At 32.4% G+C, this 14,373-nt stretch overlaps 1 protein-coding gene across 1 annotated transcript; it reads right to left on the bottom strand.

Annotated features, from left to right (window-relative positions):
- Positions 1-773: 773 nt before the first annotated feature.
- On the bottom strand, positions 774-1,362 carry LOC115694788 (basic leucine zipper 4). The gene has a single exon (XM_030621886.2). The coding sequence runs from the start codon at positions 1,177-1,179 to the stop codon at positions 778-780; it is 402 nt and encodes a 133-aa protein (XP_030477746.1). The 5' UTR covers positions 1,180-1,362; the 3' UTR covers positions 774-777.
- Positions 1,363-14,373: the final 13,011 nt, after the last annotated feature.

The following is a 14,373-nucleotide window of genomic DNA, read 5'->3' as shown; positions in this document are numbered from 1 at the left end:
TCCAACGTGATCATATATATACACAAAAATTGACTGTGATGAGTAGCAATAGAAGTAGTACTAGTACTTTAATTAAGCTTCTTAGCCAGACACTTGCAAAAGCTACACAGCCACCAAGACGGGAAAAAGAATGGACCTCCAACGATATAATTAGCTTCTACCTTTCAACGCCTTTTAAACAAATCAATAATAACGTTGTTTTTTTTTTTCAGCAAAGAAAAAGGCATCAATATACAAACGCATTTATTACGAAGAAGAAACAAACACTTTCCATTAATGATCACAAGTACTGATTAAAAGGAAAAAAAATATGTACATGTTGGAGCACAAATATATAGTTTTGCTGGGTGATGGTAGTTACCACCAAATTCATTACATATAAAAAAGCTAGCTAAAGCTCTCTCTAATTATACATTTGAACATATATATATCCAGTGGGGCCCTAACTTGTTCAGCAGTAAAACAGTTACATGAAGCTGCTGAGAAAATATAAGGCATACCTCTTCAACATGACCCAAGGAAAAAAAGAAAGAAAGAAAAACTCTCCAAAACACAATTTTACAAGGCAACGTGTGTCCCGTTTATCATGACATCGTTTTCAGTTTACGTAGTAGAGCCCACGTGTGTAGTATAGTAAAATAATAATATATAGTTTAAGGAGAGAAGATTAGTGCATGACCAAGCTTTTAGACCTAGCTTTATTAATTAAACTAATAATTTGATTATAACATTTATATATATATGATAGTGAATAATCATGATCATCATTAAGTGTTATTATGATTGCATGGCAACCAAAATCCGGCATAGATCCGAAAGTCTAGACTGCAGGGCCAAGAATTCTGAACTTAATCTGTCATTTTCTGTCCATGCAACGTGACACTGTTGGGCCATATGTCCCAACCGGTTCTTGAGGTCCCGGTTCTCTGCTTTCAGCTGGTTCACCTGTTCAGTCAGCTCCTCTAAGTGTCTCTTCTTTCGCCAGCGTGACCGCCGAGCCGACTCGCGGTTAGATATCATGCGCCTAAGCTTTCGCTCGTCCACCGAGTAAACTGCTCGGCTCGAACCCTCTGAACCGGAGTTGGTCCCCGGTTGAAGCAGGGACCAGAGCTCCTCTATTTCACCGGCTTCAAAAACCGGACCGTATTGGCACTGGGCCGCTTCTTCTGAGAGGAACATTATTGCTGGCTAATGTCTAAATGGCTAGGGCTCACTCACTCAATCGCTTACTAAAATCGTAACTAAAAAGTGAACCGGAGGGAAGAAGGGAAGAGAAAAGGGAAGGAACGAAGCGTGGCGGGTCGCTATTTATGGTTGAATTGGAGCAACCCTAGGGCCCAGCCAAGCAGAAGATTTTGGAAAAAGTAGGGGTAATTTGGTCCAACAATAATAGTATTATGTGAATGCTTGCACTATATTATCTATAATAAAATAAATACTTTTATCTTTTTTTTTTTTATTATAGGCTTTTGCATTTCGTGCAGCTTTTTATGTCGGAGAGGTGCAATTTGGTAATTGGGATGGGTGGGTCTGTAACTAGCTTTCTCTCTTTATTTTTTCTTCTACAAAAGGAGTGATAGAGAAAAGGGTGGGGTCCTTGACCTGATTTGGTTAACTTAATCACGAAGAATCAAACATGATTGTATTAAACAACAAATATATCACTGGAAAAGAAACCTCCCAACCAAATTAATATTAATAATTACACTTAAAACATTATTAATTGCGCATATATAGAATACGCAAGAATGATACAATATGCAATGCGTTAACCGTAGAACTCAGGGTGTGTTTTGAAAATCCATTTATCTATTGTTATAGAATAATATAAAATAAATAATCAGAAAAGAAAAAAAAAATGAAGATGAAGAAAGAAAGAGAAACTGAATGAGAATTTTTTAATTGTTTATTTTAATGGGGTGAACCCCTATTTATACAAAAATATAACTAAAAGAATGAGAAACTAAATCAATATAATAAAGGAAAATACAATCATTTATTAATGGTAATAATTAATTTGGTGATTTAAACATCCATAAATAATATTTCATAACACTTCTCCTTGGATGTCTATAAAAACTGTCTCATCAAAAACCCTTGCTGAAAAACAATTGGTCAAAAGAAAGGAGTGCAGTGTAAATTAGCTCCCCCTTGTTTAGGCATTCGTGGAGATTTTTTAATCGACGAATTCTAATCTTGTGAGCTATCTTCTCAAATGTTGATGTTGGTAACGACTTTGTGAATAAGTCTGCAAGATTGACACTTGATTGAATTTGTTGAATACCAATGTGCATTTTCTTAAAATGTATAAAGAAGAATTCGGTGAAATGTATTTTAATTCTATCTCCTTCAATGTACTCTCATTTTAGTTGAGTGATGCAAGTAGTATTATCTTCATAGAGTATTGCTTGTGTTGATACTTCTTTATAGAGTGTAATCCATATGTTTTTCGAATATGTTATGCCAATGATCTCACTCTCACACATACTCTCCTTACTTCATAAAGTACAAGTATTTAACATGATTTAAAGTTGCCTCTTTAAAAACCTACTTCTCAGGAAAACCCAGTGGGACAAAACGTGAGTTAAAGAAAAAGAGTGCAATATATATTTCATGTTCATAACTATTTGCAAGTTGCCTCGTTAAAAATCTTGTCAGGAAAACCTAGTGGGACAAAACCTGAGCTAAGGGAAAAAGAGTGCAACATGAATATGTCTCCCCCTCATGCACATATGATCCATAATTCTTTTGGTGATGATATATCTCATAAGATTATTATTATCACTTTTAAAATATCACCGTATATTATCTATGATCATATATTTTCTATCTCTTCTAGAGTATGTGTGGACTTCTAAATTATGGATGAGGGGTTCGTGGAAAATTAATATTTATCCAACTTATTGAATCATTCATGTGTGCATACAACTTTGTTCATACTAAAGTTTAAAATTTTAAGTAGATATAAACATAACACATTAATATAAACTTTCATTTACGAGAATGATGGTACTCCAAGACCACATATTTGTTCCATCTTGTTGTATGATCTTAATTTCCATATCAAATGATCATATATCTATAATTCTTGATACATATGAAGTACTTCAGGACTTCTCTATAATATTTCCCAATATACAAAAAATAATAAAATTTTGTTCTTCAATCATTTATAATATAATCAAAGACTCTTGAAAAGTCTATCACAACGTATAATTTACGAATTTATATTGCATAGACAAATATACGTATTTTTAAACAACAATTTACTTACATGTCTTTATTTCATACAAAGATCTTTGTCATATAGTGTACACGACTTTGAATTTATATCACTTAAGACATGTATTAAATTCTGCTAGAATTTTTAGATAAGACTTATTTCAAATTCTCACTATATTAGGAGCTTCAAATAAATAACCTTTTGTGGCAACATTTATGTAACGCTTATAACTCCTCATAAAATGTATTTCAGGCTATAATCAAATTATGATTATATTTTCTCAATATTTAAGCTTTATTTCAATCAATCTCATGTCTATGCAAATTTTGTACAATAATTCATTATGTACAAATAGATATATACAAATTTCTCATTAGAAATATTTATTTGCACGCCCTACTGGTCTTACTTCACTTTATGCGAGTAAACTTGCCTGGACTGCATTATAACATTTTGGCCAAAAATCAAATGTAGGTCGATAATTCTCGACAAATTCTAATACCATGATCCTTGCTATCTCACGTTAGTTTATTGCATATGCAAACATTCAACATCTATTGTCAACAAAAATTTCATTATATGATAATTTCGTCCCATATTGACAGAACTTATAGAAATCTCTTTAACTTACATATTTTTCAAATATGTATATCATTTATAGGTACCTATATAGAACCATAAATAATGTTATTTGGACATCCATAAATAATGTTATTTTTTCCTGCTCCTTTTCTCTACAGTGTTTAATGTAGATAAAAGTATGGTTGGATTGAAGGATGTAGGCAACTGAAATGAATGCAATACTCAAATGGATAGAGCGTTCAAAGATCAGTCGATTCAAGAAGGGGTTTTTGTATGCTGTGATGGCTGCGCTTGTGTACCAGATTTAGAAATTGAGGAATGGGCTGTTGTGGAATTCAGAGGAGCCGAAAGAAGCACAAGTGATCTGTCAGACTAAAGAAGAAATTAAGAGAATAATCATCCATGTTCGGCCTAAAAATGTCTCTACAAGTGATAAAAAATGATTTTTAGATATTGTAAAGTTATAGGAGCACATAATGGAATAGAGAAAGCTTATAGAAAATTATTGTATAGTTGAAAATATATATATAGGTCTTCAAATTGAAGATGCTATTAGGATGTAAAAGAGATATTTGGAGTAATGAATTACACTGATTTACCAAAAAAAAACACTTTGAGTAATATTAATTTGCAGTTGGCATATATCATTTTGAACTATATCGTTCTTATATACTTTGTGCAAGGATTATTTTTCAAAAATTATCATCGATCCCAACTGCTTCTCTCCCCCTGATCGAGAGAATTTTTAAAAATTGTGATATCTAATAATATTAATACACCTGTAGGGATTTCAATATATCACAATAGATCAATAATTATTTAAATCCACATGACATTGAACTTTAGGTTCTATAAACTTCAGGTTCAAGTTCAATAGTTATGAACTTAATTCATTTCTAAGAATGAGTCATACATGTATAATTAGAAATACATAAATTTATAAATTTTATAAATCCATGATCATATGATCTTATCACATCGATAAGAAACTATGCAATAAAAAATCTAACAATGACTCAAGATTGTTAAAGAAATATAATTTAAATATTTTCTTCAAAAATAATTTAATATACATTTATTTTCTAGATAAATAAATAAAATCATATATATTAAAATAAATTATATTAGTAAAATAATTATCAATAATAATATAACTTTATTTTATAAACAAGTTTAAAAGAGAAACTAAATGAAATACTACATATATATTTTTTTAAATTAAAAATATGAAAATATACTTTTATTTTTTCTATGTGCAAATATATGCACATTTTTCTTTTGAGCTTTAGAAATTAACAATGAGAAGAATCTTCTGATTCTTCAACAAAATTTAGTCAAATCCTTTGACAATTTATTGCATATAATTGATCATGTCAAACTAACTCAATCCATGAACTTCAAGTTCATATAATTTGTATTCCAATGAAACTTTCATAAGATAATATAAAATCACTACAACATATAAGTAATCATTACAAGTTTTATTTTTATATACACGAATAAAATAATTATATTATTCTCTAAAACATATACACTCTTCAAGAGTCACTATTATGTCTATCATCAATTCAATAATGTGTATAATTTAAAAGTTACATGATAACTTCATCATGTTCTTGTAATGGTCAAATAGATATAACAACCATAATATAGCATATATTTTTTCTCGTATCTTTCTAACAAGTCATTTAATTTATTAATAGACTATTCATTAGTCTAATTATCATGATTTGATATATTATATATTTAAATGTACAACCAGTACATATAATAAATTATTTCTTGTCACTTTCATAACTAGATAAAAATTATACATCTAGGTACATACAAAGATTTTTACTACTCCAAGTAGCGATTGTATGTAAGATTTCTTGAGGAAGCTTTTCAAATAATCATTTTGTGATTTTATATCACTTTGATTATATTAGATTATATTGGATCACTAATAAATATTAATAAATTATATATTCACTTCTGGAAATATGTAAACTGAATTAAATAGTATATGTACATGTATATATACATATCTTGTATCAGCAATAGTTTGAAACTATTGATTTCAAAAAATAATAAAATATGTATATATTAATTTGCTTCTCGCATTACAATTATATGTAAAATCTATATTCTTTGAAATATAATTTCATGTCTATTCATTCTCTTCAGGGAATGATATTTAAATATTCTAAATGTACAATAAATTTGTGATATACTAAAATATATGTACAATTCACATTCTATTCAATAATTAAATATAATTTTCTCTTGATTATAAGTGTGTCCATACTGCAGGTACGTGACTACTATTATTCAATTGTACACATGATATATAGATTTCATGCACTTTGATTTTGTGTGGTATTTCATCTTTTAGTTATTTCTAATTTATTCTAGAAATATTTTAGTAGTAAACAATGTCATTGATTATTTAAGATTATTGCATTCACTTTGGGGAATGACGTTGAACAAGTAGAACATTATTATAAATTTCTTAAAAATTTAGTAGTTGTTCATTCATAAAATTTAAGAAATTATTCAACAATTTCTTTTACAATTTTTAAAGAATATATGAATGTAGTTTTTGCATAGTCTTCAAGATGTATGCAAAATTAGATATCTTTAATATATATCACATGCAATAATTTCTAATATAAATATTTTAAGTAATAACAATGTATAATAACATGACTAATATATTGAATACGAACACTCTTTAAAAGTAATTGAATTCAATCCATATCATTATCTGCAGGGAATGATGAACAATAAATACATGTCTCGTGTATTTAAATAACATTAGTCATGTTCATTGTTAATCTTATACTTTAATGTTTCAATGTAATTTTCTTAACATTCTTTTTGGGTATTCAAAACTCACTATAAAATTGCATCAATAATAATATTTTTAATGATTCTTTAGTTCTATTCACATTAATACAATATTTTTTTTGACAAATACAAAACATTTACTTCAGGAAATATTTGTCAAAATCTATATCGATATTAGATTACTTTTCATTGTCCTCAAAGAATACAAAAACATACATATGAATATATATTCATCACTTTTATTAAACGCAGCCTACTATTCCAACTCTCCTAAACCTTTGGCTCTGATACCACTTGTTGGGTCCCATTCTTCCACCTTGTCGCTACCTCACCTTGACTCCCACATTAGTATAATCACTACTACAAACAAAGGCCTTTAATCCTGATTTTTAAGGCCTTTTATCCTGGTTTTTGCTAAAATAAAAATCGGGATATATGCTAGTGGGATAAAAAGTCTTTGAAAAACCAAGATAAAAGGGGGACTTTTTATCCCGGTTATTTCATAAAAATCAGGATAAAAGGGGGACTTTTTATCCTGATTTTTATGAAATAACCGGGATTAAAAGTCAAAAATATAATAAAAAAAATAAACCCAAAAAAATTATATCAGTTCCTTGAAATAATTTTTACAATTAGATTCCAAAAATTTATATCAAAATATACAAATTAATACACCATCAAGGGTTCACAACACAAAAAAAAAAATCATCAAGGACCACCAATGACGAAGCTTCGTGCACCACGAAATGCCATGAACCTAGAAGCACTGTGACCGACGAATGGCCACAGATCAGTTGTGTTAACCTAAGAAAAGAAAGAAGGAGAGAGATCCAGAATGATACAGAGAATTAGAGTTTTGGCAAAAAAAAAAAATAATAATAAGAACAAGATAAAATATTACCTGAAGGTTTTGGAGGGTATGGGGCTCAGATTTGCCCTCCGTTGGGTCGTCTGTGGCTGGAGAAAGGTGGCTGGACGAGCTGGTCCTTCATGCAGCGGAAGAGAGAGAGAGAGAGAGAGAGAGAGAGAGAGAGAGAGAGAGAGAGAGAGAGAGAGAGAGAGAGAGAGAGAGAGAGAGAGAGAGAGAGAGAGAGAGAGAGAGAGAGAGAGAGAGAGAGAGAGAGAGAGAACGAAGGAAGGAAGATAGAGCATGGAAAGGAGAGAGAGCAGCAGAGAAAGAACATGGAGTAAGAGAGAGAGAGGCTTACAAGCTGAAGAAAGAGAGAGAGCGGCGGAAGAGACAACATATAAATGAAACCGTAAACCTAAATGTTCTTTATATATGTGCAGCTACAAAAAAAGAAAAAAAAAAATAGGGTGACACTTTTTATCCCGATTTTTACATAAAAATTGGGACAAAAAGTCCCACTTAAAATGCTAAGGTTGCGTTTGGCAAATGCATAAAAATTTCCTTTCCAACACCTTTTCAACAAGGCCCTTGTTCCTATCTTTTATATAAGGTTTCAAATGTAAAAGTGGGATCAAAATTTTTTATCCCACTTTTTATTTTTTCAAATGTAAAAAATGGGATAAAAAGTCTCTTTTGTTGTAGTGATATTTCAGTCAGTTATATGATGAATATTATATTTGCATAATCTTCAAGATATATACAAGATTTTATTGAGAATGCATAATCTTCATAATATATGCAATATTTTATTGAGGATACATAATCTTCTGGATATATGCATAATCTATATAAATTTTCTCTATCATATCATAGATAAACAATAAGAAATACAATATATATATATGAACTCAATAATAAACATATAAAATATATACATGCATATATAATATATAAATATTAAATAAAAAAGAAAAAAAGGGTTCTTGAAATTATTTAAGTTAGATGAGTATATATATAAATATATATTTAGTGTATCATGACCTTAAAACAATATTCAAGAACTTTAACAAATATTTACACTGGGATTTGGGCAGAGACTCGTGCTGGTAACGTGTTATAAAATAATAGATAAGAAGAAAAGAAGAAGAAGATGAAGAGAGAAAGAGAAACTGAATGAGAATTTCTTCGTTATTTATTTCAATTGAGTGAACCCCTATTTATACAAAAATATGACTAAAAGAATGAGAAACTAAATCAATGTAATAAAGGAAAATACAAGCAAGCATTAATGATGATAATTAATTTGATGATTTGAACATCCATAAATAATATTTCATAACATCTATCTATACATGAAGAAAAATATTAAAGGAATGATGTGGTATTTTCTTCTTCTATTTTTCTATTTTCTTTATTTGTAGTGTTCTCTAACTTTTTTTTTATCGAATAATAAAAAAAATATAACATCTCTATTCTTAATTTCTAATAATCTATTGGTATTTTCATTTATATATATATTTTTTTTTTTACACCCAAAAAAAATGTGGAATATGCATAATAATTTTGTAAGTATATACAATTTATTAATTTTTAAGAAATCAACTTATCAATATATATTATATTTAATTCTAGAAAATGACATGTAATCTATAATGTCTATAATATGCTACGTACCTATATATTTTTATTTTATTTTATTTTTGTTTCCATCAAAAAAGAATTATTAACATGATATTAAAGAGATAAGCTTCATTTCCCACTTCCCTCTCTTTCATGTCAAAGAAATAAAGGGTGATTCGCAAGCCAGTCACTTGGATTGATACGATCGATTTAAGCTCGATTCAACAAGATGGAACTGCAAAATTCGAATATTCAAATTCAGCTTATGGATTGAATTTGATTGTTGAGGTTTTTGAAAAACCGTGTTTTTGCAAATGTCAGTTGTATATAAGAAAATATAAAAACTGTAAGCGTTTGCAGCAGCAGAAAGTAATTCTGCTACAGCAAAACTGAACAGGCAGAATATAAAATATTTGCAGAAAAATAAATAACTTGACACAAGAGATTTATACGTGGTATCAGTGTTCTCACGAACACTCCTAGTCCACGGGGCCACGCCCAGAGAATGAAATCAATTAATAAAGTATCAAAATTACAAAGACAATTGACTTAAACAAGTTTAGACTCCCTCTAAAGTATTGCCGCAATCCTTTGTAATCCACTTTATGAATCTGACTTCTTGAAACACCTTCAAGCCCGAACTCCCTTCGTCTTTGAAGTGTGAGTGCTTACTTCCTCCCGAAGTAAGGCTTTAGCAAGTCTTCTCCCGAAGACCAAGTGCTTACTTCCTCCCGAAGTAAGGCTTTATCAAGTCTTCTCCCGAAGACCAATCTCTTGTTCAGTCAAGTAGTTCTTCACAACCTCTAGGATAGAGTAAGAACAGAAATAGAACAACTAGAACCTAGGTGAACAACTAGGCTCTCACAAAACAAAGAAACACTCTCTTCTCACAAAAGATAAATGCAAAAAATGAATAATGGAAGAGGTAATTCGAATGGTTGCTCTCTAGGCTCTATTTATAGATCATAGAAACCAAAGAGGCAACCACAAGATCGAATTAGCAGCTGTACAAAGACTTTCCAAAAACAAACACGATCTGCTACATCAGATTCGGTTGCTGACAAAGCAGATACGCCTTAAACGGAAACTTACTAAAATCGGGTCCGATCTTCTTTCAAAGCTTGATTCCTGCCAAAAACAGATTAGATATTCTGATTGTATCAAGATACAATCGAAATTAAAAAGGAAAAGGCAATAATCAAAGTTTCCCTTAAAAGGACAACTTTCCAAAAGAGAATTTCTTCTCTTTTGAGAAGTTTTCAACAAAGGAAAGTTCAGCTGAAAGTGCAACTTTCCAAACAAGGAAAATGGCAACTTATAACCGAATAAAAGAGGTAAGATTTCGAAAATGAATGCATAGCAATCTTACCATAAAAAGGAAAAATTATTTTGTCACCTAACTTGCCAAAAAAGGACTTTACAATCTCCCCCTTTGGCACTTTAGATGAACAAAATAATTTTTACCATAAAGTACCTGCAATGCAAAGTTAGCAAGAGCAAACGATACTACTCCCCCTGAGTAACACAATCGAATATCACAATAAAAACAAGATCATGCTAACTTTAAACATTAAGTTCACAAGTACTAACAAACCACAACTCCCCCTGAAAAAAGGGTCCAGAGTTGGGCAACACAAACCAAAAAATAAATATCTCTCCCCCTTTTTGTTTATCGGAGTGCCAAAGTAAACAAAGAACAAAAATAGACCTAAGTTAAAGTAAAATGAAACAAACTATAACACTTTAATTTTTGTAGAGTTTAATCAAGGTGGACAGTTGCCTGGACATGTCATGCTGGACATCAGCCATTGCTTCAAGACGAGTGTACACATTCTGAAGTTCAGACTTGACTTCCAGGAGCTCTGCAGCAGCAGAGCCTGAACTTGCACCAGCAGAAGCAGCAGCAGCACCAGCCTTTGGCCGTTTTTGGAACACACCATCAAAATATTCAGAAGGTTGGAATGTAGGGCCAGAGATGGGAGGCTCAAGAGTTTCATGTGCTTGGGCCACATTCTTCTGAGAGGATAAAACCTTAAAGATGAGATTTGGAAATACAAGTTTGAAGGTTGGCTTTTTACCTCTTCGAAAGGAGACAATCTGGTTGAGAATATGAGAGGCTAGATCAATGGAAGTTCCAGAGGTGATGCGGTATAGGAGTGTAGCCACTTCTTGAGACACCACGGTCTTGTTCGAATTTGGAACCCAATTGCTTAGTGCAAACCGCATAAGGGAAGCATGAGCAAAAGTGAGGTGAGTAATTCGAAGACTCTCCCCTGGTTTCAATTCTGAACGAGCTCCAGTGAGTTCAGAGTGCATCAAGTCACGATCCATGGACATCACAGCATTGGAAACATTCTCAGGCAATTGCAGAGCCTGAGCAATGTCCTTTTCAGAAAATGAGAACCAGTGACCTCTAACATACACTCTTCTATACAGTCTAGAGTTCTCATCAAGGAAATCATCAGTAAGATTAGCATAAAACTCTTTAATAATGTTAGCAATGAATCCAATAAAACCAGTAAGAGTGTGTTCCCATTGATGAAATTGAATGAACTTTACAATACCATATACACGATGGGCATGCAAATCATAATTCCTCTCACTTTCAAACTTACGAGTTGCATAAAGATTCCAGTCACGCTCATTGTCTCGATAGTAAAAAGTTGGACAGCCAGAGATAGAGGAAGGGATATTACCAGATGGAGGATCTTCCATGGGCTGCTTGCCTTTGGCAGCAGCAGAGGCCTTTGCTGCAGAAGCAGTTTTTGAACGAGAAGGTTCTGGCTCGAGTTCTGTGTCTTCACTGTCCTTCTCAGTATGCAGAGATACTGATTTGTCTGAAGAGACTTCCATTGGATCCTCTTCTTCTGAACTGGAACTCGAGGAAGCCGAGGGAGGATTAGTCTTGAGTTTCTTCTTGGCTGGAGGAGCAGTCTTCTCTCGAGATTGAGAGGCTTGAAGTTCTTTCTCAGCCGAGGCTTGCTGGGCTCGAGTTCGAGTGGAAGGGCCTGTTGGAGTGGTGCCAGCCATTGATGCAGCAGGAGGAGGAACAGCCAATGGAGGAGGAGATTCCTTCGAGGATTCAGAAGAGGAAATCCAGGTGCGATAGGGCCGTACAGATTTGCGAGCAACTTGCTTGGGTGGACGTTTTGGCTTCACGGCTTGAGATTCACGCTGGGGAAGCGATGAATCTCCAGGCTTTGCAACAGCAGGAGGAGGTACTGAGGCAGCAGGGGGAGCACTAGAAGGAGTTGGAACGGTTTCTTCTAATTTTTTAGAATGCCCTAGATTCTTGGTTCTCACCATTTTGAAACTGAAAGAGAAGATGAATAGTGTTTGACAGAGAAACAAGACAGGGGGTTCGGGTAGGTGGTGAAATAAGTGACAAAATTTGGTTTATATAACCTTGGAATCAAAACAAGAAAAAGGAAACCAATTTTGAAAATTCAAAAGGAAACCGCCAGCCCATGAACCAAAAGAGGAAACCGCCCACTTCTCAACTCCTTTCCCCTTTCATTTTTTTTTTTTTTTAGAAAAATAAAATAAAAGGAAACTAGAAATGCCAACAAATTTTTCCAAAAATAAAGCAATCTTTCAAGAATAAAGACACATTACCATATAAAGATTAATCTTTACTTGGAAAAATATCATAATAAATCAAAGAAAGAATGAATGTTGATACTTACCATTTATGCACAAGATTTTCCTTGACCCATGAAGCAAGTCACACGCCTCCCTCTCTTTTTTTTTTTTTTTTTATTTTAAAATAAAACCGAAACTAAAAAATAATGTGTACAGTGAGTATATGTGATTCGAATCAAGCAGAGAACTCAAATATCATTGACAATTGACAAAGTAGATTACATGTTATGCTTTCAAGGAAAATAACTAATTAGAATCTCATGAGATGATCATACTTAATTGATGTTGAGGAAAAAGATATGCATGTTACTGAGAATTGTGAACCAGGATTATTAATTTAATTTTAATAGAGGAGACTTACAGAGTTGAACACACTTGTCAGACATAAGTGTGTGCAGTGAAAATAGGATCATTGTCCTTGGCATGATTTTTCATTTTCGCCTTTTTCAAATTGATCCCGCAACTGGATGCTTTCACACCATACTGAAGGTAGCCCTTTTCTATGGTAGTGCATCCTCATCATAGTTGCTAATTACAATGTTCCAGCTTACTCATCAGATGGCTTTCACACTTCAGTATGGGTAGCTCTATTCCAGCAAGGGGCCTGACAAGCATGAAACAAAAATTGCTCAACTCTGTATAAGAACATTATTTAATCCCAGACACAAATAAAGAGTAACATGAATCTTTTAACACGACATCACAAAGTATGATCAGACAGAGATCCTAACTAATTATATTCCAAAAGCATAAACATGATTTGTCAAAAACAATGATAGAAGAATTAGAGCTAGAGAAGAATCACACAACACTATTGTACACGAATGATGAACAGATAAAATTAAACAATGCAAACTCCCAAAGACTTTCTGAGGGAGTCAAAGCGACTTGCATCTAGGGCCTTTGTGAAAATATCAGCTAATTGTTTTTCAGTATCAACATATTCTAATTGCAATGATTTATTTTCAACAAGTTCCCTAATAAAGTGGTGTCTTATATCAATGTGCTTTGTTCTAGAGTGTTGAACAGGATTTTTGGAAATATTTATGGCACTAGTATTGTCACAAAAAATAGTCAAAACACCCAAATCAAACCCATAATCAATCAACATTTGTTTCAACCACAATAGTTGAGTGCAACAACTGCCAGCAGCTATGTACTCAGCTTCGGCAGTGGATAAGGAGATGGAATTCTGTTTCTTGCTATGCCAAGATACTAGATTATTCCCAAGGAAGAAACACCCTCCACTTGTGCTCTTTCGATCATCAGCATTTCCTGCCCAATCTGCATCACTAAAACAAGCAAGATTTGAATTGGTATCTTTCGAGTACCAAATTCCATAATCAGGAGTGCTATTAACATATCTAATAATCCTTTTTACAGCTGATACATGAGATTCCATAGGATTACTTTGATATCTAGCACACACTCCCACACTGTAACATATATCAGGGCGACTAGCAGTTAAATACAAAAGACTTCCAATCATGCTACGATAGAGTGTAGTGTCTACCTTTACTCCATTCTCATCTTTTGTTAATTTCAGTGTGGTGCTCATAGGAGTACTTACCTGCTTAGCCGATTCAAGGCCAAATTTCTTGACAAGGTTCTTAGCATACTTGCTTTG

Source organism: Cannabis sativa, chromosome X (assembly GCF_029168945.1).
Source record: "Cannabis sativa cultivar Pink pepper isolate KNU-18-1 chromosome X, ASM2916894v1, whole genome shotgun sequence".
NCBI lineage: Eukaryota > Viridiplantae > Streptophyta > Magnoliopsida > Rosales > Cannabaceae > Cannabis > Cannabis sativa.
Note: the sequence above shows the minus strand (reverse complement) of the source record. Positions and strands in the feature narration are given on the sequence as shown.